The 19,183-nt window shown below is 31.2% G+C and overlaps 1 protein-coding gene across 9 annotated transcripts in view; it reads left to right on the top strand.

Moving 5' to 3' along the window:
• Positions 1-19,183, top strand: part of LOC127716702 (myosin-9-like) — an 86,778-nt gene that overhangs the window by 11,652 nt on the left and 55,943 nt on the right. For 4 of the 9 annotated variants that reach the window (XM_052222936.1, XM_052222940.1, XM_052222933.1 and 1 more), the window contains 13 exons: positions 436-498; positions 2,009-2,071; positions 3,182-3,244; positions 4,417-4,479; positions 6,689-6,751; positions 8,152-8,214; positions 9,426-9,488; positions 10,226-10,288; positions 11,088-11,150; positions 11,696-11,758; positions 12,911-13,118; positions 13,503-13,568; positions 14,456-14,548. In XM_052222936.1, coding sequence (XP_052078896.1) covers positions 436-498; positions 2,009-2,071; positions 3,182-3,244; positions 4,417-4,479; positions 6,689-6,751; positions 8,152-8,214; positions 9,426-9,488; positions 10,226-10,288; positions 11,088-11,150; positions 11,696-11,758; positions 12,911-13,118; positions 13,503-13,568; positions 14,456-14,548 — 997 coding nt within the window. Of the gene's footprint in view, positions 1-435; positions 499-2,008; positions 2,072-3,181; positions 3,245-4,416; positions 4,480-6,688; positions 6,752-8,151; positions 8,215-9,425; positions 9,489-10,225; positions 10,289-11,087; positions 11,151-11,695; positions 11,759-12,910; positions 13,119-13,502; positions 13,569-14,455; positions 14,549-15,794; positions 16,262-19,183 lie in introns of those variants that run through there. The other 5 variants (XM_052222934.1, XM_052222935.1, XM_052222939.1 and 2 more) reach the window with 5 other exon arrangements.

Raw genomic sequence — 19,183 nt, 5'->3', positions numbered from 1 at the left:
TGTCTAAAAATTATTCATTAGTAATGACAAGTTAATTGCTCACATCAACATCAGTTTGACTCTGGTGTGTAGTTGTTTCATTGGCAATCATTCCACACCTCCTTATTTCATAAGGGTTTACAAAATGTTTCCAACATAAAATCGGTATCAAATATTTATACGATTGATTGTTCGTTGTTATATATCACTTGGAAATCTTATATACAAGGTGTTTTGATATTCTCACGTTTAATATTCATGACTTGTTTAGTTGTTTAGACTCGGCGTGATTTAAAAAGGTGTATTATAATTAAGTTGTATGGTTGGTGTATAATATTCGCTTTACACCACAATTCATGTTAACCTTAAAAGATATGATAAATCCATATTGGAAATATTAAAGTTGGTTCTGTTATGAATTATAAAAACATACATCCTATACAATTTGTTTTACAGAATAAAAGAAATTGAGGCACAACTGAATTCGACAGACAAAGAGAAGAATTCAGCCTTAGAAAAGTAATGTTTCAAAGTCATTTGTAAATAAGAAGAGTTACACACTTTTTTTGCAACATATTCAATTGTGTATTCCAACTTTTGAATATATTTATAAGAAAACGTATATTTCACGTAATGATTAATTTTGGCAGAAACATCGAAAAAGGTTCCCCGATTTTTACACAAATAGCTTTGTTTAAGTAAAAGTTTGACTGATTCAACATTGATCACAAAGTGTTTTCAAAATTATTTTTGCCAGCAAGAAGATAAGTTATTATTACGCATAATTTTGGGCCAGGATTGTAATGTACATCATTGACTATCATGTTTGTCATGTGATAAAGATTTTGTGTCAGTTCTTCATAGGCAATTTACCAAATTTTCTGTCATTAATGGATGTAAAATCAATAAAAAAATAAAGCAATTTGAACGAAAATATTTATTACACCGATTTTACATTTATTTGTTGATGATTGGAGAAATTTTGAACAGCATATTTTTTTTATTGGAGAATTAGACATAAAATAGTACGTTCTCCATTGAAAGAATTACATGTAAAAATCAAAAATAGTTTTTTTTTAATTTGAAGAGGTTATTGATGATGAGTTTCTTTGGCTAACTCGGCTGTGAATTTCTATGTGCTGGTTTATGTTGTTTTATGTATTCGTTTTTATTATGTAGTTAGTCACCACTTCGGTGTTATCATGTATATCTATTATATAGTCATTTTTATAAACTTACTGTTTGCAAAAGTATGAATTATTCTAAATACTAAGGATTTTCTTATCCCAGACATATAACCTTAGCCGTATTTGGCACAACTTTTTGGAACTTTTGGTCCTCAGTTCTCTTCAACTTTGTACTTGTTTTGGCTTTCGTACTTTTTTTATCTGAGCGTCACTGGTTAGTCTTGTGTGGACGAAACGCGCGATTTGCGTATTAAATTTTAAACCTGGTACCATTTGTTAGCTATTATTCGTAAGTTTCTCTGTTCTATATGTTCTCCCATTTATTTGTATTGTAGTCCTGTCATGTAATGTTGTCATTTTAATGTTATATTTAACATTGCCATAAAAGCGGGAGGTTTGGCTAGCCACAAAACCAGGTTCAACCCACCATTTTTTTTCTTAAAATATCCTGCACCAAGTCAGGAAAATGGCCATTGTTATATTATAGTTCGTTTCTGTGTGTGTTACATTTTAATGTTGTGTTTCTGTTGTGTCGTAGTTCTCCTCTTATATTTGATGTGTTTCCCTCAGTTTTAGTTTGTAACCCGGATTTGTTTTTTTCTCAAGAATTTCGAACAGCGGTATACTTCTATTGCCTTTATTTATTAATACATATGATACATTTAAACCTTTATGAATTATACTTTAAGCTGATGTTGTGTCTAAATTTTGTCACTTGTTTGTCACTAAACAAAAGGTGAAGCATTTTGAATCCATATCATTGTAGGTAGGAGTATAAATTTTGTTTGAGGTCGTTTTTATTTGATTAATCATAATATTCCATATAATTAATACATTAACAGAGTCAAAGATATCAAGCAGAAATTGAAAACTGCAGAATCAGACAAAGGAGATGCGTTGAAAAAGTATGTTGCTTAAGATAGTTAGAACAAACACTGCTCCACAGATGTGCTTAACCCCAGATCCAATAAAGCTGGAATTAGTATTTTGCATCACTAGTAATCAACATATATCTCTGATAAAGAAGTCTAAAATCTACTGGCTTTCTAATAGTTTTTAAAAAGAAATATTTAAAGATGATACAAAATATTATCGATTGTACATGCTTGTTCTTACCTGTTTATCTTTTCGTAGTTTTCGTTTTTAGCCCCGGTATTGACTGTTTTTCGTCGTCATGGTAATAGATTTCCACCTTGATATCTTATCTCACTAATAAAAGTGCTCTGTTTGCCTTTCGTTTTATCATATATCTGAAAATTGCATGATATAAACTACATTTTGGCAAAATATTAAAAAATGATTTAACTAAGACTTCCGTCATCATTAGTTAAAATATTTTAACGCCATTAGATAGGAAGAGGGTATGTTACTGCTAAGAAAATGAATGTTGACAATAAGAGAGTGAAAATCATTATGTTGTCATAGATTCTATCTTAAGGTCGTCGATCTGTGTCTATTCAAGTGAAAAATAGGGTAAAACGGATGACGATTCAAAACATCTAAATGCTGTTATGTACATCTGACTGATGGCTACAAAGAGAGGCGATAGATATAAAAGGGATGTTTAAAATCGTTAGTCGAAAACAAACTGACAATGTCATGGCAAAAAACGAAAAACGACGAAAAGAAAAACGAAAACTATACAACAGCAGTGACTAGCTAAGACTTTACAAACTGTATCCAGCATATAATCAACGTCAAATATACTATTGATTATTCGTGGTTACATTCCACTTGAAAATTTTATTTACAAAGCATTATGACAGTTTAACATTGAATATGCATTACTTATTGAGTTGTAAAGACTCGATTTAGAGCTAAGAATACAATTTTGTTGCTATTTAATTGATGAAGGCAATATTTACTATTTTGACCTCTAAAAGTCTATTTTGTTATAATTTAATTGTTTGATTGGTGTCCGTTTTTCACCGCACTCCCTTTTTTCGCATTAAAAAATATAGCAAAGCTAAATTGAATATTTGAAGTTTGTTCTGGTATGCTTCTTTTTTGGGTAGAATAAAAGAATTTGAAGCAAACATGAAATCGACAGAGAAAGAGAAGACTTCTGCTTTACAAAGGTAATGTTTCTAAGTCATTTGCAAATTAGAAGAGTTGCACATTTTGTCTACAGACATTCTGTTGTGTAGTCAACTTTCTGATACAAAGTATTAAAAATTAAATACTAACTTTGGCTTGATTATCAAGTGTAATGGATATATCGAAAATGCCTTAACCCGATTTTTCATAAATAGCCTTGTTTCAGAAAATCAATTAACTGACATAGTATTACCATTGAGTGTATGTGTTGTCAAATGTAAATTTTGGTAACAAGTAGATAAACACAAACTACAATTTATTTGTAAACATAATTTGAAGCCAGGATTTTACTGTACATCATGTGTTGACTAAGATGTTGTATCAGCTCGACAAATACACAAAAATGTCATTCGTGGAGGTAAAGCCAATAAAAACAAGGCAATTTAAACAAAAAATAGAAATTGTTTATTGATGTGCATTGATTATACATTTATTTGCTGTTGAATAAATTTTGAACAGCGTATCTTTTTTACAGGTGAATAAGAAAATATTAAATAGTGCTTCTCCGTTTAAGGAATTACCTCTCAAATTCCATTTTTTTAAAGCGTGATGAAGTTTCACACGTATGATGCATGTCGAACTTTACGCATTATACTTTCAGCTCGAGCTCATATTTTGCTTAATTCGGCCACTCGAGCGTCACTGAAGAGACATTAAGTATCGAAATGCGCATCTCGTGCAGTAAATTGGTATCGTTAATGATTTTACTACCACTGGGTTTATACCTCTGCTGGTGGACGTTTAGTCCCTGAGGGTATCACCTGCTCAGTAGCCAGTACCTCGAGATTGGCATGAACAAACGGAAAATGTTTGATTGATATTTGCTCATATGAAGTTTTGGATATCATTAAAATTAAGGAATATGTCTCCCTCATTCAAAGCTCTAATTCCTTTTTTGGTCTGAACAGCTCTTCAACGTTTGTAAAAGTCTGGAGTTTTCAAAGCTTTTGGCCTCGAGCATTACTAAAGAGATATTTATTGTTGAAATGCGAATCTGGTGATGTAAAAAGCTGGTACCAATAATGTTATTTAAACTAAAAGGTGAAGCATTTTAGATCATAACCACTGTAGGAAGGAGTATAACGTTTTGTTTGAGGTTATTTTCTTTTAATTAATATTATTTCAATATTCTTTGTAATTAATCTATTAACAGAGTTAAAGATTTGGAACAGAAATTGAAAGCTACTGAATCAGACAAAGAAGATGCTTTGAAAAAGTTTGTTACTTAAGATAGCTAGAGTAAACTAACATGAGCAACACGACGGGTGCCACATATGGAGCAGGATCTGCTTAACCTGCCGGAGTACCTGAGATCACCCTCAGTGTTTGGTGGGGTTCGTGTTGCTCAGTTTAGTTTTTCTGTGTTGCGTTTTGTGTACTGTTGTTTTGTCTGTTTGTCCATTGTCTTTTTCTTTTCTTAGTTATGGCGTTGTCAGTTTATTTTCTACTTATGAGTTTGAATGTCCCTTTGGTATCTTTCGCCTCTCGTGTCGGTCTAGTACAAAGCAGGGTTATTATTCATATTACATTATGATGTTCCCGTCCTGAATATTAATTTGCTGTCATCATCATCATCATCATCATCATCATCATCATCATCAAAAAGTTCATTTATATGTTTTGGAGTTTAGTATCACGTCCATTTTCACTGAACTTGTACACATTTTTGTTTAGGGGCCAGCTGAAGCCCGCCTCCGGGTGCGGGATTTACTCGCTGTGTTGAAGACCCATTGGTGGCCTTCGTCTGTTTTCTGCTCTTTGGTCGGGTTGTTGTCTCTTTGACACATTCCCCATTTCCATTCTCAATTTTACCTTGATTTGTCGTCTAAATCGATTTATGACATTTGAACCGCGGTAAACTGCTATTGCCTATATTTATGCTTATAGTTTTTAATGTATTTGAGCGATATAAGTCATCATAAACAATAAACTAATCAACAGATACAGTTAAGTCTGCACCATATCTTGACTTGCATCTAGAAATTGACAATGAGGGTCGGTTGAGAACAAAACTTTACGACAAAAAAATTGATTTCAGCCTCCCAATTGTGAACTTTCCATTTCTAGGTAGCAAAATTCCAGCAGCGACAGCTGATACAATATTCCAGGGCTTGCGTTTCCTATCTTGATTTCCTTGATAGAGGGTTGCTACTCTCAAAAAAGATATAAAACCAAGATTTCCAAGTGGTGAAGTTGAAATCATCCCTTCGAAAATTTTACGGAAGCCATCACGAGTTGGTTGATCTTATGAAATATCTGTTCACAGATGACGTCGGATATGTTCCAAATGTCGTAACTACAAACCCGTCCTCTATTCCCTGAATGTGACCTACCGTATTAGACTTAGCAGGATCTGCTTACCCTCCCGACGCACCTGAGATCACCCTTTATTTTTGATAGGGTTTGTTTTGCTTAGTCTTTAGTTTTCTACTTTTGTGCTCTGTTTACTGCTTTTTGTCTGTTTGTATGTTTGTCTTTTTCTTTTTTTTTTGCCATGGGGTTGTCAGTTTATTTTTGACTTATGAGTTATAATGTCCTTTTGGTAATTTTCGCCTCTCTTTTAAAGTGTATAACGTTTAAGAGTAAGTCAAATGTTTTAAAACTATTATGAAATACTAGTTGAATATCCAATACCTAGCTTTTTCATCGAGAAACTCAGTTAGCATTCGCAAAAATGCCTGATAGCCAATTAAGAGGGATTGCAGTTACTTCCCTTTGCATATACGATTGAATGCTTTTTTTTTTATTTTGAAGAGTTACTCTTTTCAATTTATTAGTATAAGTTACATAAACCTCGTTTATGTATCATCCTATTTTACTAAATTCTAGATTGCTGCTTTTTATAAAATCAATATCTTAAATACGTTTGTGTAGTAGATCAATTTTATAACCCAGAGAAAAATTTGTATTCGTATTTTCGAATTTAATACTTTCATTGTTATAGCAACACTGTAAGAACTCTCACAACTACGTTTCTTGTCAGATTTTTATGAAATTCAGTTACAGATCTATGGGGAGGGCGTAGAGGGCATACGCTCCCATTTGATCGCCTTAAAATAAAAGATCAGTTGTGTTTCACGATGTATATACATTTTTAGTATAAACTCGTTCAAAAATTTGTTTGCCTCGCTATGCTCGCCCCTTTCAGAAATCAAGAATTTACCCCTGCAATTTATGATAACTATATCAAATGTTTATGTCAACAAGATCTTTGAAGAGTCGGACCAACCATTTTACAGGTGATATGCCCCTTGGTATGAAAAAAAAATTAAAGAACATCCAATTTCTGGAGCCTTAGTGATTCTCCTTAGAGAGATAAAACATGTTCATCGCATGTGGTCATGGAAACACTGTTCTTTTATTTGTGGTTATCGTTTGTTTATTACATAATATTCTAATATTTAATGTCATTTACACATTAACAGAGTCAAGGATCTTGAACAGAAATTGAAAGCTACAGAATCTGAAAAAGAGGAGGCTTTAAAAAGGTATTGTACTAAGGATAGTTAGATCGGAATATTGCTAGTGAGTTACAGACAGATCGTATTGATCAACAAATTTGTAATGGATATCATAAAACATATATAGTGTCGATTTCAATTGTTCTTCCGCATTGCTCCGTTGGGGCAATTTTTGTGTAAAGAATTCAACCCAGGTAAAGAAATCCGTATAGTGTGCACATGCACGAGCGTTACGTATTAAGGAAATCGGTTTCTTTCGCCATCTTGTATTATAAAATAGCTAACAACCATATTTCTAGATCTTCAATTGCAAATTTTGAGACCGGAATGGAATTCGATTGGAAGACTTGTCTATGAAATAGAGAAAATTGAGTGATTTCTTTTACGACTGTTTCAACAAATATAGAATAATTTTTGTTCCATTAAAAAAATCGAACATACCCATATAAAGGGAAGTAACTCAAAATAATATAATTTTATAAAAGAACATATAGAAAATTTACCTATTTGGTTTTGTAGCAAGAAAACGCGTATGATGACCCATATTTATCTTTTTATTTTCAGAAAGCACATTATAAAAACTATATTCTCGTATTTTATTTTAGAAGTTTTAGCTATTCGTCTATTTTTCTTTCTAATCAAACAACAGGTGTTTTCATGTACATGTATAATCCTTAAAAAAATCTGACATTTTTGCACAATCAAAGTGCTCCGTGACAGAAACGTTTCATTATATTTCTGAAAATAATACGATACAAACTTTATTTTGGCAATGTAATAAAAAATTCGATCGATTTTAACTTAGATCCCCGTCTATGGCAATTAAGATATATTAACGCCATACGATGGGAAGTTGGTATGTTACGGGTGAGAAATAGAATGTTAAGTTAGAAAGTGGAAATCATCATGTTTGTCAAAGATTCTAGCTACATGTATAAATCGTCGATCTGTGTCTTGTCGGGGAAAGGATAGAGTAAAACTGGTAACGATCAAAATATCTAAATGCTATGATTTATATATAACTGGTGACTAAAAAAGTATCCAACAGTTGTAACGAGTCAAGAATTTACATACTGTATCCCGAAACGCCAACTATATATACGATTGATTGTTCGTGGTTTCATTCCACTTGATCATTTTATTTATTAGGCATTATGACAGTGTGACATTCATATTTATTACTTGTTTATTTGTTTAGACGAGGGGCTATATTTTAGTGTGGTTACTTTTCAATTTTTAAAGGACGTATTGTAACATCATCAACTCTATTTTGTGGAAAGTTAATTGTTTCTTTGTTGTCTAATTATCGTTTTACACCTCACTTCCCTTTTCACATTAAAATATATTATAGTAAAGTTATATATTGCAAATTTTGAACTTTGTTCTGATATTAACTAACAACATGCTTATACAATCTGTTTTGGTAGAATAAAAGAATGTGAAGCAAAACTGAATTCGACAGAGAAAGACAAGACTTCAGCTTTAAAAAGGTATTTTTTTAAGTCATTTGGAAATTAGAAGAGTTGCACAATTTGTCCACAAACATGCTATTGCGTAGTCAAACTTCTGAATACAGATATTAGAAAATGTATATGCTAGCTTTGGTTTGATTACTGCGGGTTCGTTATTTTTCGTGGATTTCGTGGGTAAAATAAACAACGAGTTTTAATGTTAAAAGAACCCCAAATTTTCTTTAGGCTTGTATAGACTTATGTCCTACAGTTGTTAACTTCTACGTCATTTTGGCCTCTGGTGGAGAGTTGTCTCATTGGCAATCCTATCACATCTCTTATTTTTATATTAGCAAACCACGAAATCAAACATCCACGATATACGACTTTTCCTTAATCCACGTAAATTGATATCAACGAAATTAAGGGAAACCACAGTATTCGATTTGACAGATACTGTGGATTCATTGTTATTTCGTGGATTACAGATGAACCACGAAATTAAATATTCAACGAAAGACAAATTTTCTATCGGCTTGTATTCAGATTTTGGCAAAACCACGAAATTAAATATCCATGAACATGTAAGTTTTCCTTAATCCACGAAAATTAGTACCCACGAAAATTAATGAATCCACAGTATAAAAAAGGCATTTCACGGTTCTTTACACAAATAGCCTTATTTTGCAAAATGTGTGACTGCTATAACATTTAACACAAGTGTTTCTATAGCGGAATGGAATATTAACAGTTAAAAAGTGGAAATCATAATGTTTGTCAAAAATTCTAGCTTGAAGTCGTCGATCTGAGTCAAACGGTTGACACTTCAAAATATCTAAATGCTATGATGTAGATATCACTGGTTACTAATACACTTTCCAAAAGGAGTGACAAGGTAAGACTTTAGGAACTGTATCCAGATTAAAAAAAAACGTCAAATATATACGATTGATTGTTCGTGGTTTCATTCCACTTGATCATTTTTTTTATTAAGCATTATATATGACAGCGTAAAAAATGTATTCATTACTTGCTTACTTACAAAGACTCTTGCGATTACGTATGGTTACTTTTCAGTTTGCAAAGGCCGTATTTTAGCCTTCAACAGTCTATTTTGTTGAAATATTATAGTTGTTTGGTTGGTGTTTAATTATCATTTTACACCTAACTATCTTTTTCACATTAAAATATATATAGAAATTTGAGGTTTGTTCTGATATGAACGTTAACTAAGAACATGTTTTTGGTAGAATAAAAGAAGTTGAGGTCAAACTGAATTCGACAGAGAAAGAGAAGACTTCAGCTTTACAAAGGTAATTTTTCTAAGTCATTTGGAAGTTAGAAGAGTTCTACATTTTGTCTATAAACATGTTATTGTGTAGTCAAACTTCTAAATGTCCTCTTTAGCTTTTGCTTGATTATTCAATTCGGCAGATACATCGAGAAAGGCATTCACGGTTTTACCCTTATAGTCTTGTTTCACAAAAAGTTTGACTACTATAACGTTGAGCACAAGTGTTTTCAATTTTTTTTGTCTGCAGTAGATAAACATAAACTACAATTAATGCGCATTTTACATCATAGACCGGCATGTTTTTCATGAGATTAAGATTTTGTTTCATTTCGTCATTTTACCAATTTTTTTGAAGAATGCATAAAAAACCAATATAAAGAAGTCAATTTAAACAAAAATAGCAATGGTTTATTATATCGATTCTACATTTATTTGTTGTTGATTATAGAAAATTGTATCTACATAGTTTTTACTTCTGAATCAAATACAAAACATACCTTCTCTGTTGAAAGAATGACCTCTTAAAATTCAATTTCTTTTCTGGAACTTGATGAGTTTGACAGGTATGAAAATATTAAAAACTTTATGATGATACTTTCAGCTGATATTTTGTCTAAATCGGCCACGAGTTTTAAACAAACAGGTTTAGCATTTTAAATCAATATCATTGTAGGAAGGAGTATTACGTTTTAATTAATGTTATTGTTCTTTGAATAACTATTTTTATAATATTCTATTGAAATGATTCATTAACAGAGTCAGAGAGTTCGAACAGAAATTGAAAGCTACAGAATCAGACAAAGAAGATGCTTTGAAAAAGTATGTTACTTAAGATATTTAGATCACACACTGGTTCACAGCTGTGCCGAACACTTGATTAGATAAAGCTGGAATTAAGTATTTTGAATACCAGTAATCAACAATTGCCTTTGCAATATAAAAGTAAAATGATTACGGAAAATGAATAGATTTAAAAAAAAATCATTCTCTGGAAAAACTTATATTTCACGATTATACAGATATCGTCAAATATGCCGAGCTTATAAGTTGGTACATCAGACTCTCGTTTCGTTACACACGAACTCATCAGTGGTGTTTGCATCAATATAGTTGGAAGGCCAAATCAATTACAAATTTCAAAAGCAAAATTCTATAATTTCTGTCAAATATGGCTTAGGATCATTTGTCTTTGATTTCGGAAAATTTGATATAATTTATTTCATCTATCTATTATTAAAAATAATTTGTTTATTTGAAGTTTTACATGCCTGCAGGATTGACATTATGACAATAAAAACTCCAAAACAGGATTACAGCTATACATTTAACATTTGATTAACACATTAGGTTAATGCTACTTGTATTCTCATGTCACCATGAGTTGTTTTGATGATTGTATTAAAAGTTAATTAAACCAACTCCAAAAAATGATGATTGTTCTAGAGATAAGCTTTCTAGACATTCGTTTCATGTGTTTGAGCTTTTGATTTTGCCATTTGATAAGGGACTTTCCGTTTTGAATTTTCCTTGGAGTTCCGTATTTCTGTTATTTTACTTTTTGCCAGGAAGCCATTTTGATTTTATTTAGATTTAATGATATTTTTTACTTTTGTTTAAGACTGAGAGAATACCAATCTGCAAATGTATACCTACAGACAGAAAATAAAAATGGATTGGAAAGGTAATACAAAATATTCATATGTTAATGACATAATATGTCATAAACATATTAATCCTTTTTTCCTAAAAATCAACCTGAAATACACATGATATATTTTTCATGAAATCTATATAATACATATATAAATATTGATAATATTCAAGGTAACAATTTTACTGCACAAGATTCGCATTTCGTCAGAATGAAACCAAACAATTAACAAACTCATAAAGCAAGATATATAGCTGAGACAAAAATATGCTCGTATTCTGAAAAATACCCTTTTAATCTTCTAAAATATTTTTTATGTTTCTTGTTATTCTAAATAACCGGTATAATTTTTTCCTGTATATTTTATTTAAGTATTGATAGATTAATATTAATTTTGGTGGTTTGTTAAGATATCATTTCATAAAACAATCAACCAATACTATCATGCATAAATGTGTTAAACCGTTTTTGTAAAACTGTATGTATGTACATATGAAATAGTTATTTAAAAATGATATACCGTATTTACATGTATGTCTCGTTTTGAAAGTTATTCAATAAACAAAATATTTCAGATTAACGGAAGCTGAAAAATGTGTACGTTTGCTGACTCAGGAAAAGTCTGATGCTTTAACAAGGTTGGTGTAACACGTGACCCAAAATTTTCTTATCAAATTATGTTTTTTTTTGCAACACAGAACAAGAGGACAATAAAAGTACTATTGTTTTCAGTTTTAATTTAAAATTTAAAAGAAAGGAGTAAAAGAACAATTTTGACAATATTACACTATTTTCAAGCTTTCAATGAAATCAGATAGTATAACATATAAAGACGTCCACGATGATCGCATCTATCCAATTGATCTTAAAATAATACCACAGATAAAGTTTAGTCTTCTGTGTATCTTTACATGCATCTAGAAAATGACAATGATTGGTGGCTGAAAACAAAACTTTTCGACTAAAGAGATGGTTTAAATCAAATAGAAGATTTGAAATAAGATATCTTAAAAATCCTGAAAAAATTTTGAACAATTTATTCATTGATGAATGTTTTTTGTTATGTTTTGCCATGTAAACTTTCCAATTCTGAGTAGTATTATTAAAGCAACGCCCGTCTATGAAGTATATATCCTTTTATGACTTCCATGGCTACTGTTTACAAGGAAGCTGTTCAAAAAGGGTTCCTGGTAATGCAGTAAAAGTCACCTCTTTGACAGTCTTACAGACGCCATCATGATTTTGTTTTTCCGTTATGGAATATCTGTTTCATAAATTTCAACTTGAGCCACATTACCATGATCCCCTTTTATTCGATTGTGACATCACCAAATACGAACGATCATTGAACGTTACTTATCTTGGGTAACACGAAAGGTTTCAGTGGTGAAGCAAGAATAATGACCTCAATAAGCACCTACACTCATCCCAGCTTATGGTAGGGTTCGTATTACTCAATCTTTATGATTTTAGTATAGTGATTTATGAACTGCTGTTTGTTTTTTCGTTTCTCTTTAATTTGATGTATTATATTGCTCCCTTGGTATCTTCATTCCCTTTTCAAAACTATGTTCAATTATTTGCAAAACGTTATATATAAACATATGTTACATCATTGCAATAATCATTGTACAGAAGTAACACAGACAAAATGTTGATAGACATTAAACATATTTTATAATACAACATCAAATCTATTTCTATACAAATTTGATTGGTCACAATATTTTGGGCTTGAGTGTTCCTGTCGAAGGTCAATCCAGAAAATATATAAATTGATCATTTTATAGATTGAGTGACATTATGGGAACAAAGCTAAGGGACAACAATCCTGCTATCACAGACCTAAATGATCCGAATCGACCAATGAAACTAGGAGATCAGTTTAGTGAATTGTACGAGAACGAATGGACGGATGCATTTTCAGACATAGTGGATTGTAAAAATCTTAATTTAACAGAAATCGAAACCATTGCGGTTCTTTTAGACATGCTAAAGGTAACAATTATAATAACAACTAAATGTCAATGACATTTATTTTCCAATTCTAACAAGTAGTCAATATAATTGGACATCAAAGGCAACAATATTGTAAATTACCATTTGCAAGAAGAAACTGTCTTATAATTTACAGTTTGAAACATGCATTTATAGTAGGTATTTTAACATCTTTGGGGTTATCTTAATAATCCGATCGACGTGAATATCAGCATTGAAAAGGTCCATTCATTTTTATTGAACCTTTTGGTAATTGATTCATATTTGTAAATTGTTATTTGAAATGAAATTGAAAGCGCACGAATATTATGATCGAGTGTATTTGAACAACCAACTTTTGTTCCGTGACATTTAAATACTCATTAAATTTTGCTTTATTTGTAGGAGGTTTATAATATATGTTTGGAGGATATAGAAGAACAGTTATCAGGGCATAAAAAGCTTGTACATGTATGTTATCCGTATCCTGAATTTTTTATCTTATGAAAATGATTCATAATCGTTTATCAAACCACCACAAATTAAGAGGTCTTTGATGGACGATTTTTCCAAGATAGTTAACCTACATCTATCCATCAAAGCTACAGATACTGCTGTAAATGGATTCATTTACATGTACCCAGACACTGTAATCACATTTAAAAACAGTTAGCCACTGCAACATACATTAAATTTAAATGTAGATTCTTATCATAATTCTGCTGATGCAGTCAGTGACCCTCTCCATTGCAGTATCATGTGGACTGTAATGCGCTGTGAACATCTATCCGAAGAAAAACCCATGTCCGACATTTATTAGGGTCGATTAAAAACTGAAACTGGGGAAAAAAACAATGTGATGTAGTATGCTATTTGTTGGTTACAATATGCACTTCCTAAGGTTTAATTTAGAATTAATTATCCCTTTTGTTCTAATTTATCATATTCCACAGTCAGTATTTGACTCTTTTTAACATCTTGAGCATGCACAACTAACTTCCAAATTATTAAAAAGATACGACTAAATACAACTTTTTATCTAAACAAAAGACACATAATAACGTACTTTAAAGGAAAGAAGATTGGTCCTAAAACAAACAAGAAAGTTCAGTCAACAACGCTCTGCAATAATCTAAAATAAAAATAAAATAAAATTGGTCGCAGATTGAAAATAAACAATTAGTCCTTGAAACACAGAATATAGCCATTGAACCTTATTACTGCTTTAAAGATAAGTAATAACCGGGTAATACATTTACTTAATCATTGCGAATTTTGAGCATATTCTCTTTGATTGCGTGATTGTCTTTTGTTATTGTTAATATTAGCTTAAACGGCTTAAAATCTTTTTTTTTTAGGGTTTCAGTGATGACGAAATTGAACCATTCTTAAAAACAGCTAAAGAGTCAGTGAAAACAAATGCCGCAAATTATATACCTCTACTTTACAGAGTAAGTTTGTTTAAAATAATTAATTTGCACACTGAATATTATTAATTGATAATAAAACATCATTTATAATTTGTTTACACCTGTTCGAAATTTTGTATTAATGTTTTTTGTTTGTTGGTGTTTATCTTTACTTTTGTATACCCTTTCCATATTATGACGGCCATATTTTTCTTGTTTGGGGAAGCCGGGTACAATGAGAAATCCAATGAACTTCGGCAGGAATACCGGCAATCATTGTCAGATGAGTCGAACGAACCTTTCCACTATCGGTTCCACAGAGTTAACAGGCTGATGGTCACTGCCGATAAACTAATTAGACCACTTGAACAACGAGGACCTTATAAATAATAAAAAATATTATCAATGAAGGATCAGTTGCCTGCTATCAAACAATTAAACATTTAGGGTATAGACTTATGCAAATCTAGATTTCAAGATTGATAATGATTTAAAGTCAAAGTTGTTGTGAATGGAAAGACAGTCCTAGTAATTTATAAATGTATGCGCTTTTAAAACTGTTATTTTTATGCAATAAATAAAAATAATTAGCTCGCATTATGACCTTGGTCTTTAAAAAAATAGGTATACAGCAAATTTTGAGATACCTTTTAACAAAAAAAATGATTCCATCATCTCTATCAAGCAAACCCGCGAACATATAGACGTGGGACAATTTAATTTAAAGCTGGTGATATTGTATTACAACCTTTCTATTGTTGAAGACTACATTGCCCACTAGATGTCTTTGTAGTTTTGTTGGGTTTCTGATCATTGACCTACACCCACACATTTTATTTATTAACATATATAATTATAAAAAACAAAAAATTGCTATAAAATATTTGAAAAGTCTAGAAATGTATCATTACTTTGTAGCTTATAGTATTTTTAAGATTAATATCGCTCTTAAAGAATCATGATCAGCTAGGAAACTGTATAGTGCCATTTTTGATAAATACAATTAATAAGAAATTCTGTAAAATGTTCATGGAAAGAAAAGCCATCAATTACCCAACTAAAGAAGGATGATAAGCTTATATATACTTTGAAAGTGCATACTATTGACATTAGGTATAAGTTACCAGGTAAGCAATAGAAGCTCTTGTTGGCTTCTGATTTTGTAATAAATAAAATTCCTTGTAGGGAAATGAGAAGATTAGTTTGAGTATAATCTATATAGAAAATCGATTCGTTCCCGTTGTATTGGTAATCTGTAATTTCAATTGCCTTATTTCTTACTTTTCAGAAAATAACTAGTAGTACATCAACATGTAAAACAGTAGCTCAGTATAAGGACTTCAGTCTACAATATATAGAAAATTGTGTGAAGATTTGTTACTTCGCAGCAGTTCAAAACCCGCCTATGGTGATAGATTTTGAACCTGTACAAATATTTGATAAACAATTCTATAGGGAATATACCAGATCAGGCACCAGTGTAGAATATGTAGTCTGGCCGGTCCTATATTTACATAAAGGAGGTCCCATTCTATCTAAAGGTGTTGTGCAACCAAAAGAATAAAAACAATTCGGATACTGAAGTCGAAATATATAATTCAACCATTGTTGCCTTAAATCACGAGAACTAATCTAAAATCTAAAATATATTGTATTCATATTTTCTTTATTATTGAAGCTGCTTTACTGGTTGCATCCATATACGATAATATTTTTACATTTGTGATTTCGATGCCTTTAAAGACCATTCAATGACTTGTTGCTCTTTGATTGTAGTTGGTCTCATAATGTAACACATGAGCAAGTTCTTTGTTATAGTCTTTAGTGTTAAAAAGTCATATTGAGAATATAAGCCCTTATTTTTGGAAAGGAGGTGCAAGACCCGACTAAGAAGATCTTCCATGTATATGTTTGGTCAATCCAAAACTTACTCCGCAGAGTTGTCACCAAAAATGTTGCATTAAAAACATTTCCTACAGTGATTACATTAATTTATAGGCAACCTATCTAACCGGAGCTGCGGAAGAAAATAAAAAAGATTAAAGATCATTTGTTTTTAACAAACAATTGTTAGTGGAGGTCTTTCTCCTGGTCTTATAGGAACTTTCAGTTGGTTGGTGGTTGGTTTTCATGGTTTGGATGGTTAATTGATTGATTGATTGAAATTTCGCATATTGTCAAATTTAAGTATCATTAATCGATGATTGGCTAGGTTAGTTGTGTTGATTGATATAATCGATTGATAGGTTGATTGGAATTTTGCATACTGTCAAGTATGACGAATTTTATATTCATTAATCGATGATTGGCTTGGCTGGTTGTGTTGATTGACTGATTGATTGATCGAATGAAATTTTGCATACTGTCCAGTTTGACGAACTTGTCATTCAATTCAATTCCGATTCAATTCAATTCAATTCAATTCAATTCTTTATTACTTTAAGCACATTATGCTTATCAGTTCAATAAATACAAATACATTTCTATAAAACAACATGACATAATACATCAGAGAAGCAAATAAATATCAAGTATTGACCAATAACAGTTTGGTCCTATGATTAAATGCATTAAACAAGAATTTACACAAATTACGCAAATCTTTTACATTTTCAGTGCTGAGAAGTTGCACTAATTTGAACGACGATGGACGTCTATAATAATAAGGTTTAATAAACTGTCTCCTTAAGTCTCTATAGCATTCACATTGTAAAACAAAATGGAATTCATCTTCAGTGATATTCAAAGTACAAAGAGTACACTTTCTATCTAACCTATTTACTCCATGATAACGGCCTACTTCAACAAACAAATTATGAGATGACAATCTAAGGCGAGTTAAATACACTCTAAAATTCATATGTTTGGTTAGATAATTCTGTAAACATACATTATTGACAATATATTTATATAAATAACACTTAGATGAAACGTTCAGTTGATCATTCAAAGTCTGTTTTGCTTGATCATATATCCTTGTTTTTACAAATAATAATAAATTTGTATCAATAATCAAATTGTCTTGGTTATACCAGATCTCATTTAAACCTAAGTTAAATAATAATTGTTGTAGTTGATAAATCCAACTGCTTCTAATATTACAGAAATTATACAGTTGTTCCCTGTAGCAGTTTTTAAGAATACAGTTGCTTGTGGATAACAATTTTAACCAGTACTTCACTATTTTGTACATTCTAAAATATATCAAAGGATATCTACCCAATTCAAAATAAACCATAACATTTGTTGTAAATTGTTTGACACCTAATATGTTTTTGCAAAAATCAAGTTGTATTTTTTCAATATTTGGAGCTTTATGGAAGCCCCATATTTCACAACCATAACATAAAATACTGCTAATGTAAGTATGAAATAAATTCAAATATGTAAAAACATTCAAATACAATGACGAAACCTTCGACTTTAAACCAAAAACAGCTTTTCTACTTTGCTCAGCTAAATGTTTTTGAGCTTTAACAAATTTACCGTTAAAATTTAACAGTACACCAAGGTAACAAAATTCATCCACTATGTCAATAGTATTGCCATCATAATACCAAATTTCTTCGTCTTTTACAAAACCTCCGTTTCTAAATACCATAATTTTTGTTTTGGCAATATTTACAGTCAAACCCCATTTACAAGTATATACTAATAATGTGTCTAACATATCTTGCAAGCCAATAACTGAATCAGAAAATAAAATCATATCATCAGCATACATAAGTAAAAACAATGAAAAGTCTTGCACTTCATATGGTATATTACTATTACGTAGAAATTCCATTTCAAAGTCATTTACATATAACGAAAATAGTATAGGAGAAAGAACTTCCCCTTGCATAAGACCAACTGAACTTGTAAACTGCTCAGAATAAAAACCATCAACTTTCACACATACTTTTACTGTAGAATACATTGATTTTAAAACAGACAGTAATTTGCCTGTTATACCAACTCTTGATAGTTTCAACCATAAGTTAAGTCTGGTAACGGAGTCAAATGCCTGTTTGTAGTCAACGAAACAGCAATACAAACGTTTTTTTCTTGAAAAGTGCTTTCTGAACGAGTGTCAACAAAGAATAAATTGCATCAACAGTGCTGCTACCCGGGCGAAATCCAAATTGCGCATCTGTAATAATATCATTATTCTCAGACCATTTTATTAGTCTTGAATTTATAATAGATGTAAACAGTTTCGCTAAATTACTGACTAAACTGATTCCACGATAGTTCGCTGGATCGGACGAGTCGCCTTTTTTAAAAACAGGAATTAACACTGCGAGTGCCCAAGATTTCGGAAAATGTCCTGATGCTAATATCTTATTGAATATTTCCTCCAGGAATGGTAGCAGAATATCCTTAAATTCAATGAATAACTCGTTAAATGTACCATCAATACCATGACTTTTACCACGTTTATGATTAGAAATACACTTCAAAATTTCATCTTGTGTAATAGTTTGATCAAGTTCATCATATGTTGTGTCGGAAACGGTCTCTGGAGTATCGACTGTCACATTAATACCATCATTTGTGACCAAATTTCTAAAATGTTCGAAGAATTCTGAAAGTGACACATCAGAAGTTTTGGCTCTCTTCTTTTGAAACAGTTTATAATATTTCTTTGGGTCGCTTTTACGCAATGTAGCTATCATATCACCCTCTTGACGCTTA

This window comes from Mytilus californianus, unplaced genomic scaffold, assembly GCF_021869535.1.
Source record: "Mytilus californianus isolate M0D057914Y unplaced genomic scaffold, xbMytCali1.0.p SCAF_9, whole genome shotgun sequence".
Taxonomy (NCBI): domain Eukaryota; kingdom Metazoa; phylum Mollusca; class Bivalvia; order Mytilida; family Mytilidae; genus Mytilus; species Mytilus californianus.
This window is presented reverse-complemented; position numbering and strand designations above follow the sequence as displayed.